The sequence below is a fragment of the Python bivittatus genome, unplaced genomic scaffold, assembly GCF_059951505.1.
Source record: "Python bivittatus isolate LINGU-HERP-01145 unplaced genomic scaffold, Pbiv_v1 ctg000080_np1212, whole genome shotgun sequence".
Lineage (NCBI taxonomy): Eukaryota > Metazoa > Chordata > Lepidosauria > Squamata > Pythonidae > Python > Python bivittatus.
Genome location: NW_028277035.1, coordinates 87,891,064 through 87,906,248, shown reverse-complemented (window position 1 = coordinate 87,906,248; position 15,185 = coordinate 87,891,064). Strand labels below are relative to the sequence as shown.

At 41.7% G+C, this 15,185-nt stretch overlaps 1 protein-coding gene across 1 annotated transcript; it reads left to right on the top strand.

Moving 5' to 3' along the window:
* The first annotated feature begins 21 nt into the window (after positions 1-21).
* LOC148216788 (zinc finger protein RFP-like) lies at positions 22-13,451 on the top strand. The gene is made up of 7 exons (XM_088134584.1): positions 22-717; positions 2,749-2,844; positions 4,189-4,419; positions 5,704-5,726; positions 6,720-6,844; positions 7,588-7,644; positions 11,117-13,451. Exons 1-7 carry the CDS (start codon positions 322-324, stop codon positions 11,632-11,634), a joined length of 1,446 nt encoding a protein of 481 aa, XP_087990710.1. The 5' UTR covers positions 22-321; the 3' UTR covers positions 11,635-13,451.
* Positions 13,452-15,185: the final 1,734 nt, after the last annotated feature.

Sequence of the window (15,185 nt, the reverse complement as noted above, 5' to 3'; positions counted from 1 at the left end):
TTCTGGGAGTTGAAGTCCACTCATCTTAAAGTGGCCAAGTTTGGACAACACTGCCCTACGCAGTACAGCGCTGTAAAAACGTGGCTTTCTTCCCGGCGTTGCAACAGGCCGAGGCGCGCCCCCTCCTTCTTCCTCGGGAATCCGCTCTCTCCTCGCGGGGAGGGATCCCTTCGGCTCCCGCCTTCCGCCCAGCTGGAGGCTTCCACGCGCGCCCCCCGCCTGCCCCCGGAGCCAATCCAGCTCGTGCAAGAAACCACGCGACGGAGGAGGCCCGGGCGACCGGCGTCCCGTCCCGTCCCTGCCTCCTCGCCCCTTCCAGTCATGGCTACCAAGAGCTCCCTGGAGCCGCTGCAGAGGGCGGCCCGCTGCTCCGTCTGCCTGCGCTGTTTCAAGAAGCCGGCGTCCTTCGACTGCGAGCATCACATCTGCCAGTCGTGCATCGTCCAGTGCTGGGGCCGCACCGCCTGCCCCCAGTGCCGCCGCTGGTCCCGCAAGAGGAGTCGCGAGCCCAGCGAGGGGGTCCTACTGCTCGCGGAATTGCTCAGGCGGTTCTGGCTGCTCGCGCAGCTGAACCTGGAGCTGTGCCAAAAGCACCAAGAGCCGCTGAAACTGTTCTGCGAGGAGGATGAGACGCCCATCTGCGTCGTCTGCAGGGAGTCCCGGGTGCATAGAGCCCACCCCGTGCTCCCCATCGACGAGGCGGCCCAGGAATACAAGGTAAGGGAGGCGTCGGCTGGGGGAGCCCGGCTCTTCCTCCAAGCAGGTGGCCCCTCCCGGCTCCCCCTGCAAAGAGGGTCCGAGTCCCTAGAGCAGTCGGTTGCAGCCTTGGCAACTTTAAGATGTGTGGACTTCAGCTCCCACAATTCCCCAGCCATTTTAAAAGTTGCCAGGGTTGCAGAACACTGCCCTAGTGGGTAAATGCACCAGGCATGCTACCTGCCTTTAGCCTTTGCTCCCTTTCCGTGAGTAGACGGGGAGTGAGATCCTATCGAAGACTGCAACCGGTTTGACCTGTGTGGGTATGCCTGTTGCAAGATAGGTGGGGATCTCCTCCAAGGTATCAGCCGTTTGAGGTGGTCCAGACAGGAAACCAAAGTTGTGAATGCTAATGCTCCTTTTATTACAAGTTGCAGTGGCAGAATCTTGCCAGCCTTTACATTCAAGAGGATGAGGGAAAGTCAAGTCTGAGGTGCTTCCTCAAATTCCATTCCTGCTTTGGACTCTTATCTGACCATTGCCCTGGTTGCAGCTCTTCTTCCTGTTCCTCAAGGTTATTCTCACAGCCCATTACACAAGGGGTTTACAATCAAGATTACAGATATTCCATGCCACTGGAATTTTGGTTACTTTAACTTCTTCTGGTGCCCAACTTTTGCTTCATTTTCTTGCTTCCCTTTTTCCTCCGTCTTGTAAACCTTCCACTTCAGGGTGGCATATAAACAGTGTCAAAAAACCCCACAAAAAAACAGAAGGACAGCACTTGGTAAAAACAGCACCCAAATAAATTACTAAAACAACTTGATTGTTTTGTTATATTTATGGATACAGTAAGTCACTGGACCCTAAGCCTCGGGAGCTAAGAGCCCAGAGTAAAGATTTCAAGAGTGTGTGTATAGGTTACCAACATCTTAAATTGTAAGATATATATATATGCAGTACAGTTTAGAATGCAGTTACAGAGGCAGTTAGAAGATAAGAAATTAGGTGCGACTTCTACATTTTAAATGATGAGACACTACACCGAAGTTTCTCTAACTTCTTTGTAATAAGAGCATACTAGGGGTTTTGTCTGTCAGCTGTCGGATCTCCTTAGTAGCCTGGAATTTCCTATTACATTAAACAGGGTCCTCTTTTGCCCTGTTTATAATCTAAATTCTAAATATTTTTGGTTGCTCTGAAGTTAAAAGGTGCTAAGAAATTTATCACATATATTCAAGGGTTTTCTCCCAGCTAAAAGGTCCTAAGAAATTTCTAGCTGAGAAAGCAATTTATTGTTTGCAATTCAAAGGCTTTTAATCAGGTTGCATTTTATTGCAAACGGATCTGCTTTAAAGTGCTAGAAATTTCTTTCACAGTAACAGTAATTTTATTTAGTGTGAGCTTATAACTACGTACAGTAGAGATAAATAGAAAATTATTCAATATTTAAGCCAGTATCAGCAATAAAACAATATAATAATGTCAGTACAATACAGTATAATAATCAGTATAAGACATTTTCTAATAATAGCACGGCTTTAACTTACATTTCTGGAGAATAATGAAAGAGAAGGTTCTTCTGGCTTCACAGAGGGCCTTTGTGAAAAGCAATGTTTTAAGGATCTTTCTAAACTTCAAGAGATTGAATATAGATTGCTTTTGTGGTACTGATTCTTTCTTTCTTGCAGTTTATTTTCCTTTTCTGCTGCTTGAAGTCTTTTAATCTGAGTCCTCAGTGACAGTAAATGCCAGTTGGTTAATGGTTGACACCTCAATTGCCTGTTTACTTTGTAATGTAGATACTGTTATGATACTGTTATCAATATTTCCCAAAGAAGAGCTAATTAAAATTTTATATGATTCTGTTGAAAATGTTCAGCTCTGATCAGGGCACACTTTTATGAATGTCAATGTTACTGAACTCAGCATGGTTAAGGACTGAAAAATCATACAGAAATTAGGATTGCAGGCTGCATAAATGCAAAACACAAAGCCACCTTAACAAAAATATCTAAGAACATCCTAAACAAATATTTTCCCTCTGTTCAGGAAAAGGTTGCCATCCAAATGAAAGCTCTGAAGGAAAGAAGAGAGAAACTAAAAGAATTCAAAGAAGATTTGGAGGGCAGGAGCCAGGCTGATCAGGTTGGAGATTCTTGTTCCCTGGGAAAGAGCAATATCACTTTCCTCTGCCATTGAAGTGGAAAGATGTATTGTGCAGAGAATCTATACACTTGTGGGTTTATTTGTTTGTTTTGTATCCATAATTGTACTTACTCTACAAGGCTGTTGGAAGGATAAAATTAGGTGGGGTAGGGTGTCCCCTGAACAACATCTAGCTCTTTGGAGAAAAATAGGATATGGGATAAAGAAGTGAACAGTTATGGGCCAAGTAGTATTGCCCCAAAACCATAATGCAGGTTGTTCCCCGCTGGAAGTCAATGGGGAAGCTGGCAGGGAAGGTTGCAAGTCATTGGGGTAAGTCTCCTCCCCCAGCACACCCTCTCCCAGCGCCTCTGAGCTTGAACCATGCTGGCCATTCGTGCACCCTCCCTGACCTGCGCAGCACCTCTTGCGCACCCTCCCCAACCCTCGCAGCATCTCTCGCATACTGTCCCCAACCTGCACCTCTTGCACACCCCCTCACACCCTCCCTGACCCTCATGGCACCTCTTGCACACCTTATACCCTTTCACACTGTCCCTGACCTGCGCGTCGCCTCTCACATACCCTGTGCAACCCCCCGACCCATGTGGCACCTTTCACGCACCCCCTCGCACCCTCCTCAACCTTCCCCAACCTGCACAGCGCCTCTTGTACATCCTCCCGCATACTCCCCATGCCTCCCCATTCCTCTCGCGCATCCTCCCTAACCCTCCCCCACACCCCCTTGCTCCCTCCCCTCCACCCTGCAGCAGCCACTTACCTGCCTGTGGGCCTGGGACTTGACTTTGGCTGTAGGAAGCTGGCAGGATGTTGCCTCGTCCAACGGCCATGGGATTCAATTAATGATGGCAAGCAGGACTGCACGGATTGCCATCTCTAAGCAATGCGGTCGCACTTTGTGACTGCATTGCTTAGCAATGGAAATTCTGGCCCTAATTGCTGTCCTAAGTCAAGGACTACCAGTATACACACACACAGAGTATGTGTGTGTGTGTGTGTGTGTGTGTGTGTGTGTATATATGTGTATATATATATATAATTTATTTATTTATTAAATTTGTATGCCGCCCATCTCCCCCAACAGGATATATATTCTCTCCCATATATATATATATAAATAAAAATTAATTAATTAAGCTGGACTGTCTTTAAAATATGCAATTGATTTCCATAGCTCACAGGAGACAGTTCATATTTGCTTGGCATCTTTGAAGAATGCCTAACACCATGTAAAGGACTGCTGTGAGAGAGTGAAGGCTTTTTTACATTCCTTGTATTGTTTTTTTTTCCCCCATCCTGACTGTCCCCCTTTTCTTATCACAGGATGATGTACAAACAGAAAAGGAGAAGGTAGAATCTGTATTTAATCAAATACATGAGTTTCTTGAAAAAATCGAGCAATTTCTGATTATTATGCTGAAAGAATTTGACAAGGAGATTGACCAGAAGAGGGATGGAGATGCTAGTAAACTCTCAGAAGAGATTGATCGCATTGATGCTTTGATCAATGAGGTGGAAGAAAAGTGTCAGCAGCCAGCAGGTGAATTCTTGCAGGTGAGATTGTCTTAGGATTCCTGGTTTGTAGAGCTAAAGCTGAAGAAATGTAGACACCGTTGAAAAAATATGTTAGACTGTGCCCTCTGATGGATCACTCTGGTGCAAGTTCTGGAAGGTTGAAGGTCTCAGGTGAATGATGAAGCTAACAGCCCAGACCTGGGCAGAAATAGCAGAACTTGAGATATATTAAAACAATATATGTAACACCCCTAATAATTACTCCATGGCACTTTACAAGACAATTATGAGCCAAAAGAAAAAAAAAACTTTTTGCCTAAGGAGCCTATGATCTTGATTTTTGTTATGGAAAATGGAAGTGGAGTAGTCAGATGACAATCCTAAGAGCAAAATTTGAGTAAAAATAGTTGTGTGAAATTAGTCTTTGTCTAAATTGGTTTGGGGATTAAGAGATTAAACCAAAAGGTTAATGGAAACTGTTGGACATGTCACACACATCTATTTTGGTGTTCATCCTTTTTTTATTACTTGCATAAAAATTATGCATACTGTGGTAGTACATCAATACCATATATTGTTAAATAAAAACTCATGTGGATAAGAAGCCTTTTTTTCAAAAATGGGAATTTCTGTACGTATACTGTATGAATATTGATGGTTTGTGTGATACAGATACTTGTACATTCTGTTTCCAGTTCTTGACATTTTGAGCGTTACAGCTTTGGCTAGCAAGTCATTATAATCCTCCTCTTTTATTTGGCCCAGTGAAGCTCAAAAGTTTTAGCCAAGGCTGAAATGGATTTTTTTTTAAGTTTTTTATTTTTTTACAGCAAACACAAACATACATAAACAAACAAGAACATAAAAGACATAAAAACCCTCTTCCATCTTAAACTGTGTGTCAGCCAGTTACCAATCATTTGTGCCATCCTTTCATAGTCTTCACTCACCATTTATATAGATTCTCATATTATCTATCCAACATATATTTATATATTTATCAGTTATCAATTATTAATCATTTGTGACTAGTCTATCTATAACACCATTTATTACGAGAAATTATAGCTTTCATTATAAGATTTGTATCATTTTTGTCCATTGATTATATATATATATATATATATATATATATATATATATATAATTTATATCAGTTTATCGCGTTTCTATTATAAAATTACTGAAATGGATTTTAAACAGATACTAGTCCAGGTCTTTACCAGGCTATATTCTCTTTATTTGCCATCTTATTTCTGAGTACTTGGACAATATTTAATAACAAATGTGAGACTGATCTTTCTGTTTCTCTCAATTCCTAAGGACATCGGGGCCATCTTGAACAGGTGGGTAGCTCTTTTGCAGACTCCCATCACTGTCTGTGGAACTGGGTTAAGCTTGCCTTAAGTCCACCTTTACTAAAGTTTTTAAGGCAGTATTGTCATCTGAAGAAGGAATCTTGGTTTATCTTCCCTTGCTCCATCCATGGCCATCCATCATTAAGGCCATTGCTGTGAACCTGGCTTTACGGGGTTCACTTCTCACCCTATGGCCATGCTCGCTAAGAGTTCTTGGGGTTGAGGCCCTTACATCTGGAGAGCTTCCAGGTTGGAGAAGGACAGAGCAGAGGGTAGGTATATCTTCCAGATAGCCTGAAATATAGTCTAGCACTATTGCTAGTACACTTATGGAACATTGCAGCTCCCTTTTCAAGGAGTGAGGAGGGCTGCACTGGAATAAGCGCCACATCCATGGAGCAACCCAAAGAGGAAGAGATATGTGTTGCTTTTTTTTTTAATTCCCAAAATGAGTCTGTGAGTTGGAAAAAGGAATAAGAAAAAAAAAGAAATAGCCTAATCAAGACTGTTGTTTTCATTCTTTTTTACAGATAATATTTATGGGGGATGGGGAAGGGAGGGAGAGAGAGAGAGTTAAAAATACCTCTCTTGGCAACTTTTGGGTACTAAAGCACTATGTATATTTATATGTGTTATTTCTCCTTCTAGTCCCTAGGGTATTGAAGTTTCAGTCCTTTTTAATGATCAGACTTTTATCTGTGCTGTCTCTCAATTATAAATCATTTTGTTTTTCTCTGCAGTAAACATTCTTCTTGCCTCAGGGCCCATTGCAAACAAGGAGATATTTCTCATCCCTTATAGCAGAAGGATTCCCCATTAGATCTTGGAATATTGCTAAATATTCTTTGACATCATACAGACTTAATGAGTTGGGAAGTGAGTGGCAAGGAGGTTTAGGATCTCTAATTTTAAATCAAGCCGTTGCCTTAATATATCAAATTATATTATTGCAGTACAGTAATTCTGTGCTATCCACTGTAGATGTCAGAATGGACAGCTGCCACAGTTGGTGGAAATTTCCTCTTCTCCGACGGATCTGAAAAAGAAACTTGGCCATTTTAGTCTGAATAATATTGTGATAAAGGAAGCTCTGGAGAAATGTCAAGGTACAACAATAACACATATGATTTCACTTAAAATATTTACAAATTACCTTTAACTATTGTTTTATGAAAACTGAAGATTTTTCTTTTTGTCTAACATAGTACAGTGAAGTGTGTATTATGAATGGAGCTGTGCAATATATGTTCTGCTTTCTGTCAAGAAAGATGAAGAGGAAAGAACATATGAACTGGGATTGGTGGGAAGGAGGAGAATTCAGTAAAAGGGAGAGAAAAGCATTGATTTGGAACATAATTATGCCAAGAATTGGAAAGTAATCTGTTGTGTTCTGGCTTCAGTACTTCCTTAGTCTCCTCTCTCCATGTTTTATACTTTTCAGGGGACAAGACACATCTCAGCCAGATCTATTGGTATTTTCTACATAGGTGTTAAATATAAGATAGGCATGGATCTATGATACATGCTATTCTAGAATATTAAAACTCTTTTGTACTAAAATCTCCTAATTTAGCATATTTCAAATTTAGCTGTTGTTTTGCGTCATGTGCCTCAAATTTAAAAAATGAAACCAACTGATCGTTCTACATAACAGTTTCAGTAATTGTTCGGATGTCTTTCTCTGTTCCCACTCTTCATCCAGTTTCTGGTGGAGAGGCAGAACTTTAAATAATGTTATGCTAATACTTCCATCCTTTCCTGGGAGCATCTGATGTTTTATCTCTTTTCATATTAAGTGTCAACAAGTAGAGATTTCTGATTCTTAAATTATCCTGTCCTTGCCCTACAGAGATTATGAACTCTGAAATAGAAAAAGCAAAATCAATGGAAACAACAGCTAAAAAAGGTGAGTTTGTTTTTTAGTGGCATAATAACTTTCTGAGATGACAAGCATAGCATTTAGTTTTGAGGACTCCATATGTCAATAGCCCTGAGATTTCTGCTGGCCTCCATGAAATTTTCAAGGCCCTCTGCTCTGGACGAAGCTGCCTGGCTTCTCCATAACTGGAACTGGAACTCCATAACCACTCAGCTCTTGGCAGCTGAACCTTTTAAGGACATACTGACTTAGGGTACATATTACCCTAAATCATGTTTGCTTAATCATGATGGATGATGATAAGAAGGGAGGAGGAGGAGGAAGAGGAGAAGGAGATTGTTGCTGTAGGTGGCTAGGTTTACCAACATGCTGAGCCAAAACAAAACTAAATGGTAATTTAGTCTGACTTCTAATTAGAAAGGAGTCAGAGAATTCCAGCATCTATTTCATGCTATCTGGTTAGAAGAAGCATTTGTTGTGAGCTGCCCAGCATTGTATTTCATAAGATGGGTCGTCATATCAGTCTTAAACAAGAAAACTTTGTTTCTGGAGTGTCATACAATCAGCCACACATCCTGGAACATCTAGATAGTTTGTATTTATGCATTTGTTCATTTTTATCCCCTTTTCTATTACAGGTAGTCCTCAGGTTACGATGGTGATTGGGACTGAGATTGCCATCGTTAAGCAATGCGGTCATAAAGTGAGACATCAGGTGACCACATTGCTTAGCGACAGCAGTCCTGGCAGTCCCAGTTGTTGTTGGAACCCCAGGACCGTCCGAGTTGTTAAACGGAAAGAGGCAGGAGTCTCAGGCAATGGAGATGGGTGGACCTGTGGAAGCCACGTGAGGGTTGTGGGAGGTCTGGGGAGGGCCACAGAGGCCACGCATGGGTCAGGGGGCTGTTGCGAGTGGGCATGTGCTACAGAGGGTGGGTGAGTGTAGTACTAAGGAGTATAAGATCCCTGGGACCTTGTACTCTGTAGTGGGCTCCTTGGGAGAAAAAGCGGTTGGAGTGACTTGTGACCTTCCCTGCTAGCTTCCCCATTGACTTTGCTTGTGGGAAGCCAGCAGGGAAGGTCACAGATGGCAATCACATGACCATGGCTTGCTGCGACATTGTAATCATGACTAGATTGCAATCAAGTGACCATAGGGGTGCTGCGACTGCCAGAACTTCAAGGACCAATTGTAAGTCCATTTTTTCAGTGCTGCCATAACTTTGAATGGTCGCTGAACGAATCGGCATAAGACGAGGACTGCCTGTAGCTCATAGCATTCACTCCTCCAATCTTCCCCTATGAAGTAGGTTGGCCTGAGAGGTTGCTGCTAGTCCAGAATTTCTTAGTGAGCTTCTAAGGCTGAGGCAACGTGAACCTGGGACTCCCCAGTTTAGTTCAGCGCCTGAAGCGCTTACAGAGCAACCTTTAGATAGCTACACTCTAGTTGTAAAGCACTTGACTATTGTTTCTCTTCTTCCCACACACTACCTTTTCATCCTTTATACCTGCTTTTCCACTTCTGGAAAATGTTCTATATTTCTGTGGTCTTAATCCCTGTATAGTTTTATTGTCACTCTCTATAGAGCTGTGTGTCTCTTTCTGTAGAGTTCAGTGGGCCTTTTATCTTTCTTAAGTTTCTGTATTCTATTTTTTTTCTGCTGGTTTGTTCCTGGCTGGGCTTCTTGATTCTTCTCCTCTTCTTCCAAATCTTTACTCCATCTGAGGGAAACAGTTTTCCCTCAGGCCGGTCTGAGGGGAGGAAATAACCTCTTTCTCCCTGCCTCCTTTCCAGTCGCCTCTTCTCATCAGGGCTATCTTTCAGTTTGCCTCTTTATTTGACTCCTAGGTTTTGGCTCTGTTTGTTCAGCTTCTTCCTCACAAGCTCTCAGGCAGCCATCTTGTCTTCCCTCCTCCTTGCCTCCTGCCCAGTGATGCTGTTTGACTGGCAGCTGGGTCATCCTGACCACAGGGAAGGGCCAAGGAGGGAGGGGAGGGAGGAGTGCAGGGGCTTTTAATCTACTCAGGCAGGCAGTCCTCCCACAACAGGTGCTTAACTTTGTGTTCCAAGAAGCAACTTTCTCTTCCTCTTGCCTGCAAAATAATTCTGCAAGTAACAGGAGGCCAGGAAAAAAATAATTTTCCCGTGATCACCTAGGCAGCATTGGACTAAGCCAGGATTTGAACCCAGAGCTTCCCAGCACTCTAACCACTGTATCACACTAGCTGTCTTTAAGGATTTGAATATGACCTTCACTTCACCAAGTCAGTACTGGACTAATACAGATAATCCTCATTTAGCAACTGCCTCAGATAGTGACTGTTTGTAAATACAACAGTAATAAACAGTAATAAAAAATTGATTTTCTGACCAACGCCCACATTTATGACAACAAAAGTTTTCAGTGTGAAATTGATTAAGGTCCGGTCAGTTTCAGGGAGGGTTCTAATCAACTAATTAAGATCACAGAGCTGAGCTTTTTAATTTGCCATAGCCGTTTTAGAGATGCATTGTGTTGTGAAGAAAAGCAGCTCTGGAAAAGATAGCTCTTTTAAGCAATCTCTCTGCCCTGTGAAGGGCAAAAAAAGGGGAAAAAATGAGTCAGGCACAGGGCATATATGAGAGAACTTTATCTAAATGAGAAGCAACAACCTCTCAATCACATGTTCACTTTGCAACCATTTCTCTTAACTACTGAGTTGTGGGAACCAATTGCAGTCACTAAATGAGGATCACCTGTATTTGCTACTGTTGGGTGGATTCACATGTTGCCTAAGCCATAATGTGGCTTAATTGGCATTACAGTGGTACCTCTAGTTACGAACGCCCCTCCTTACGAATTTTTCAAGATACGACCAGCTCTGGCCCCAAAAATTTACCTCTACTTGCGAACTCCGCCTCTACTTACGAACCGGATCCGTGGCCATTTTCCCTGCTGCCACGCAGTCGCGGCTTCCTGTGGGCGAGATCGCGGTAGCAAGGAGACGTTCAGTGAGGCTTGTGGTGTGTTTTGTGGTGTTTGGAAGGTTTTTGTGGTGTTTGGAAGGTTTTTGAGGTTTAAAAATAAAATGCATATGTTTCAGAACTGTTTAGCCGTATTTACATTGAATCTTATGGGGAAATTTGCCTCGTGTTGCGACCAAATTCGGAGGGTGGAACGGATTAACCGTATTTACATTGAACCTTATGGGAAACTTTACCTTGACTTGAGACCAACTCGAGTTGCAACCAGAGTCAGGGAATGGATTAAGTTCGTAACTAGAGGTACCACTGTAGTTTAGCATGTTGTACAAATCTGGCCATGGCTTAAATATATGGACCCATCCTTTATATACTAGCCAGCCAGGATGATTAAAATGGGCCTAACAGCTATTTTCTCTTATTGTATTTATTTTTTATTTTTGCAAGGCCCATTCCAGTTTGGATTTGAATTTTCCACATGTGCTGGCACTTGGTTGTGACAGAGTCCTTTTAATGCTTGTTTTTCTCTCCCTTCAGCAAGCATTACTCTGGACCCCAGCACAGCTCACCCTCTCTGTGTGGTAAGCGAAGATAAGACAAGTGTGAAGTGTGGAGACATGGCCCAGCTACTGCCCAACAATCCGGAGAGATTTGATTCCACTCCTAATCTGCTGGGCTGTGAGAAATTCACCTCGGGAATCCATTATTGGGAGGTGGAAGTTGGGGACGGGCAAAATTGGGCACTTGGCGTCGCCAGGGAGTCTGTAGAGCGGAAGGGACCTGTGGTTTGTTGCCCTAATCAAGGGATATGGGCTTTGGGGCTCTGTGGGAATGAGTACAAGGCTTTTACTTCCTTGGAGACTAAGCTAACCTTAGATTATGCTCCAAAGAAAATCCAAGTATTTGTGCATTATGAAAGAGGTTGGATAGCATTTTTCGATGCTGATTCTATGTCCCTTATTTTTATTTTCCGTTCAGTTAAATTCTATGCGGAGGAAATCTATCCTTTCTTTAAAGTGTGGGGTCTAAATACAGAACTGAAAATGTGTCAGTGAAATGCTACCTGCAATATGTTGGTCTGCTTGTTGTTGTTCAGTTGTTAAATCGTGTCTGACTCTTTGTGACCCCATGAACCATATTGTGCCAGGCCTTTCTGTCCTTCACTGCCTCCCTGAGTTTGCTCAGTTTCATGCTCATTGCTTCAGTGATGCTATCTAACCATCTCATCCTCTGCCGGCCCCTTCTCCTTTTGCCTTCAATCTTTCCCAGCATGAGAGTCTTTTCCAAAGAGTCCTCTCTTTGTATTAGGTGGCCAAAGTATCTGAGCTTGAGCTTCATTATCAATCCTTCCAATCAGCATTCAGGGTTGTTTTCCTTTAAGATTGACTGGTTTGACCTCCTAGCAGTCCGGGGGACTCTTAAGAGTCTTCTTCAGCACCACAGTTCTGCTTAGCACATGTGATACCATCCATTGGTCCTTTTGGAAGTTAGTTATAAATGACGCAGAATTTCAGTTTTCAGAGAAGAAAGATCAGGCTGGGATCTGATCTTTTTGCTCTGTTTACAGAATTAAGTTTCATTCCAACAAAGAAAGTTGTATGCATAGAAAAGGCTTTCCAGGATTTTGGTTCTTCTGTGAATGGAAGTTTTATGGATATAAAAATCAGGATCCAAGCCAAAGGTTTCAGCTTTGAAAGTAAGTAAAGAAGAAAATTTCTTCCATCGGTATTTTTTTAACTTCCTATATATATATATAACATACATACATACATGCATACATACATACATACATGAGAGAGAGAGAGAGAGAGAGAGAGAAGATGGAATATTAATACAATATATTGTGAGTTTTTTGCCATATGGGATTTTCTGGGCCTTATTGTTTTAATCTGTGAACTGTGGAATATATGCTGCTCAGAGTCATACTGATTGCCGTAGCATATAAGCCCTAGTAATAAATGAATAACTGTAAATGTAAAAATAATATATTTCCCAAGTATTTAATTTTGCATTACCTGTGCTAATCAATTTTTCTCCTTAATGTTTGTTTAGAAACAAGTCCTCAGCATTTTCATCTGTCTTTGTTCCGCCTCAGAATATTTAAGATTGTAATATTTTAACTCTGTTTTTTTAAAGTTCCATATTTTGAAACTAGTCTTTTTCAAATTATGCTTGATTTTATTTAGTTGATGTGTTTCTGCTCCATCATTTAAAATACTTAACTTGCTACAAGACAGCCTACAACATAAAAGCCACAGAATGGCAGAAAAGAGGATTGGGAAGAAAGCACAGTCAGTCGATAGCTTCTTTGAGGCAAAAAGACAAGCAGGAATATAATAGTATAAATGAGAGAAACCCAATGCTGCTGCTCTCTTACTAGACTCAGGTCCATCAGCCCTCCTGTCCTCCATTTTCTGATTTGACCCTGATTGAATAGCTGCCTTTCTGCTTCCTCATTGATTTCTTTCTGTACAGCTGTAGTGCTGTTACCTGGAATTTTAGGCTTCATGATTAGCATTTTAAAAGGCGATGTTATTATTTTTAACATGGCAGTCTAGGCTTCTTTTTTAACTTTAGGAAACCAGTTTTACCTTTGATATGCAAAAGCTAGCCTTTTCAGAAACTAAACAATAGGGAGCATATTCTGGAATCCCTGAATACACTTGCAAATGTTAAGAAACAGACTCAATTGGAAAAGGGAGTGAGGTAGCCTATAAATTTGCCACTTGATCTAGAATCAATGTCTTCTATTGTTTGATTTGTTGCTTCATGATGCATCTAACGCAAATATCGAATGTATGTATTATTTGTTTCTGTACCCTATATAAAGACTTGACCCCCCCCTTAATAAACGCTTTTTGCTTTGCCTGAATTACTTGTGGTTTGTATTGTGTGTGTGTGTGTGTGTGAAAAAGCCACTTTGCAAAGGTAGTGTCTCTCTCCCAAATTTCCTCTGTCAGTTTGGATTTGACTAAGATTGACTGCACAGATTCAAGTTAGTCTTTGAAGGATTGTTTAAACATTAAGAATATAGAACATTAGAAACATTGGAAATAGGTGAGTAGCAGCTGTTTAAGCAGCAGCCTGTATACATCTTGCATTTAATGGGGGGTTGGACTACATGATATTTGGCAAACGTTCTACTGGGAAACTTCTGCCTTGACTGGCAGAGGCTCTCTTAAGACCTTGTGAAGGGGCCTTATCCTACATGATACTTAGAAGAGGGCAAGGATTGAACCTGGTCATTATACATATTTTGTATGTATTTTAGTAAATCAAACATTTCTTAATAGTAATTTATATTTATTGAAAGCAAAGTCTTATCTGCTGCTACACAAGGGGTGTGGTAGATTTTGGTTGAACACTAGGGAAACTTGATGATGATAAAAGCAATTGGAGAATAGAGTCTAATTATACAGAGATGTGATCAGCATGTTGTACCTAGAATCTTCCAGCAAACGCTAGGCAGCTGTGAAAGGCTTTAATGCTATATAGCAGATTAACTAGATAGCCATCAGGGTCCCGTGGAACTCTGTGGTTCTGAGATGGTTGTGAACCTGTGCTTAGCACCAAGCTACAGGTCCAGCCAGATTTTTTTACAGACAGTGGTCGACAGCGGTCGACAGCGGTAAAGCTATCCTGTTTCCTTATTTCATTATGCCTGCAGCTGAATGAGCTGCAAAGAGAGAGAGAGAGAATAAGGAACGCTATTCAAGTAGCCCTTGCCTCAAGTCTAAACTTATGACTTGCTATGAGAAAGGCATTGTAGTTTAGACCCATTGACTAGAAATGGACAAAATATAAAATTCGCTGAATTAAGATTGCAGTTGTAACCTATCAAAGGCTACACATTCCTTACTTCAGCTATATTGGCAAATAAATGGGAGTGACTTTTAACAAACATTTTTGAACTTAAATTTGTGGGTGTTCTGCCAAGCGTTGGCCAGGTGCTAGACAGTCATTTTTTTTAGGATCCAGAGACAATGAGCATACCAGTAAATAAAGGTATTTTAAGCTTTATTGTTAAAATTAGCAGGCAAATTAAGCAGAAACATGAAAGCATATAACATATAAAAGCATAGCACACCAAGCAAGATGATACCCAGTCTCCCTTCAGCTGTCGGGAGCCCTGACGGAATGACAGTGGAGATACCCCAAGGCAGCCAATTCACACAGTGCCTGGTACCAAGTCTGTCTCGAAGCTCCAAGCTCAAGGGGCAATCTTAAGGTTTTTATCAAAGTCTGGCATTAAAACCTCATGACCCTGTGTCCATGTGACCAAGACTGCAGGACCTGACCTTGGCTAGATGGTGCACTTGCTCATCAGAGCCCTGGAATGTAAATCAAGAGCCTGGGAACTATACAGAAAACCCAGTGCTAATTTGGATAATGTTGAGGTCCTCCTACAACTGTGTAAAGATTCCTCCCTTTTCTTGATTTACCAGGCAAAAGAAAAAACAAGCCAGCTAGACATTATTATGACTCAGAGTGAACTCTAAGCTTCTTAATATGAAGGAGAAATTAAAAAATGTCACCTCACTCCTCGAAATATAATGGTCTTCTGCACTGCCACTATAGTGGGTAAAAATACATAAGGTAGCATTGT

Excerpts from the sequence above, each read along its gene's own strand:
- LOC148216788 (XM_088134584.1), top strand. The coding sequence starts at position 322 with ATGGCTACCAAGAGCTCCCTGGAGCCGCTGCAGAGGGCGGCCCGCTGC. Across the intron at positions 4,420-5,703 it reads CAGCAGGTGAATTCTTGCAG|GACATCGGGGCCATCTTGAA; the intron begins GTGAGATTGTCT and ends TCAATTCCTAAG. Across the intron at positions 6,845-7,587 it reads AGCTCTGGAGAAATGTCAAG|AGATTATGAACTCTGAAATA; the intron begins GTACAACAATAA and ends CTTGCCCTACAG.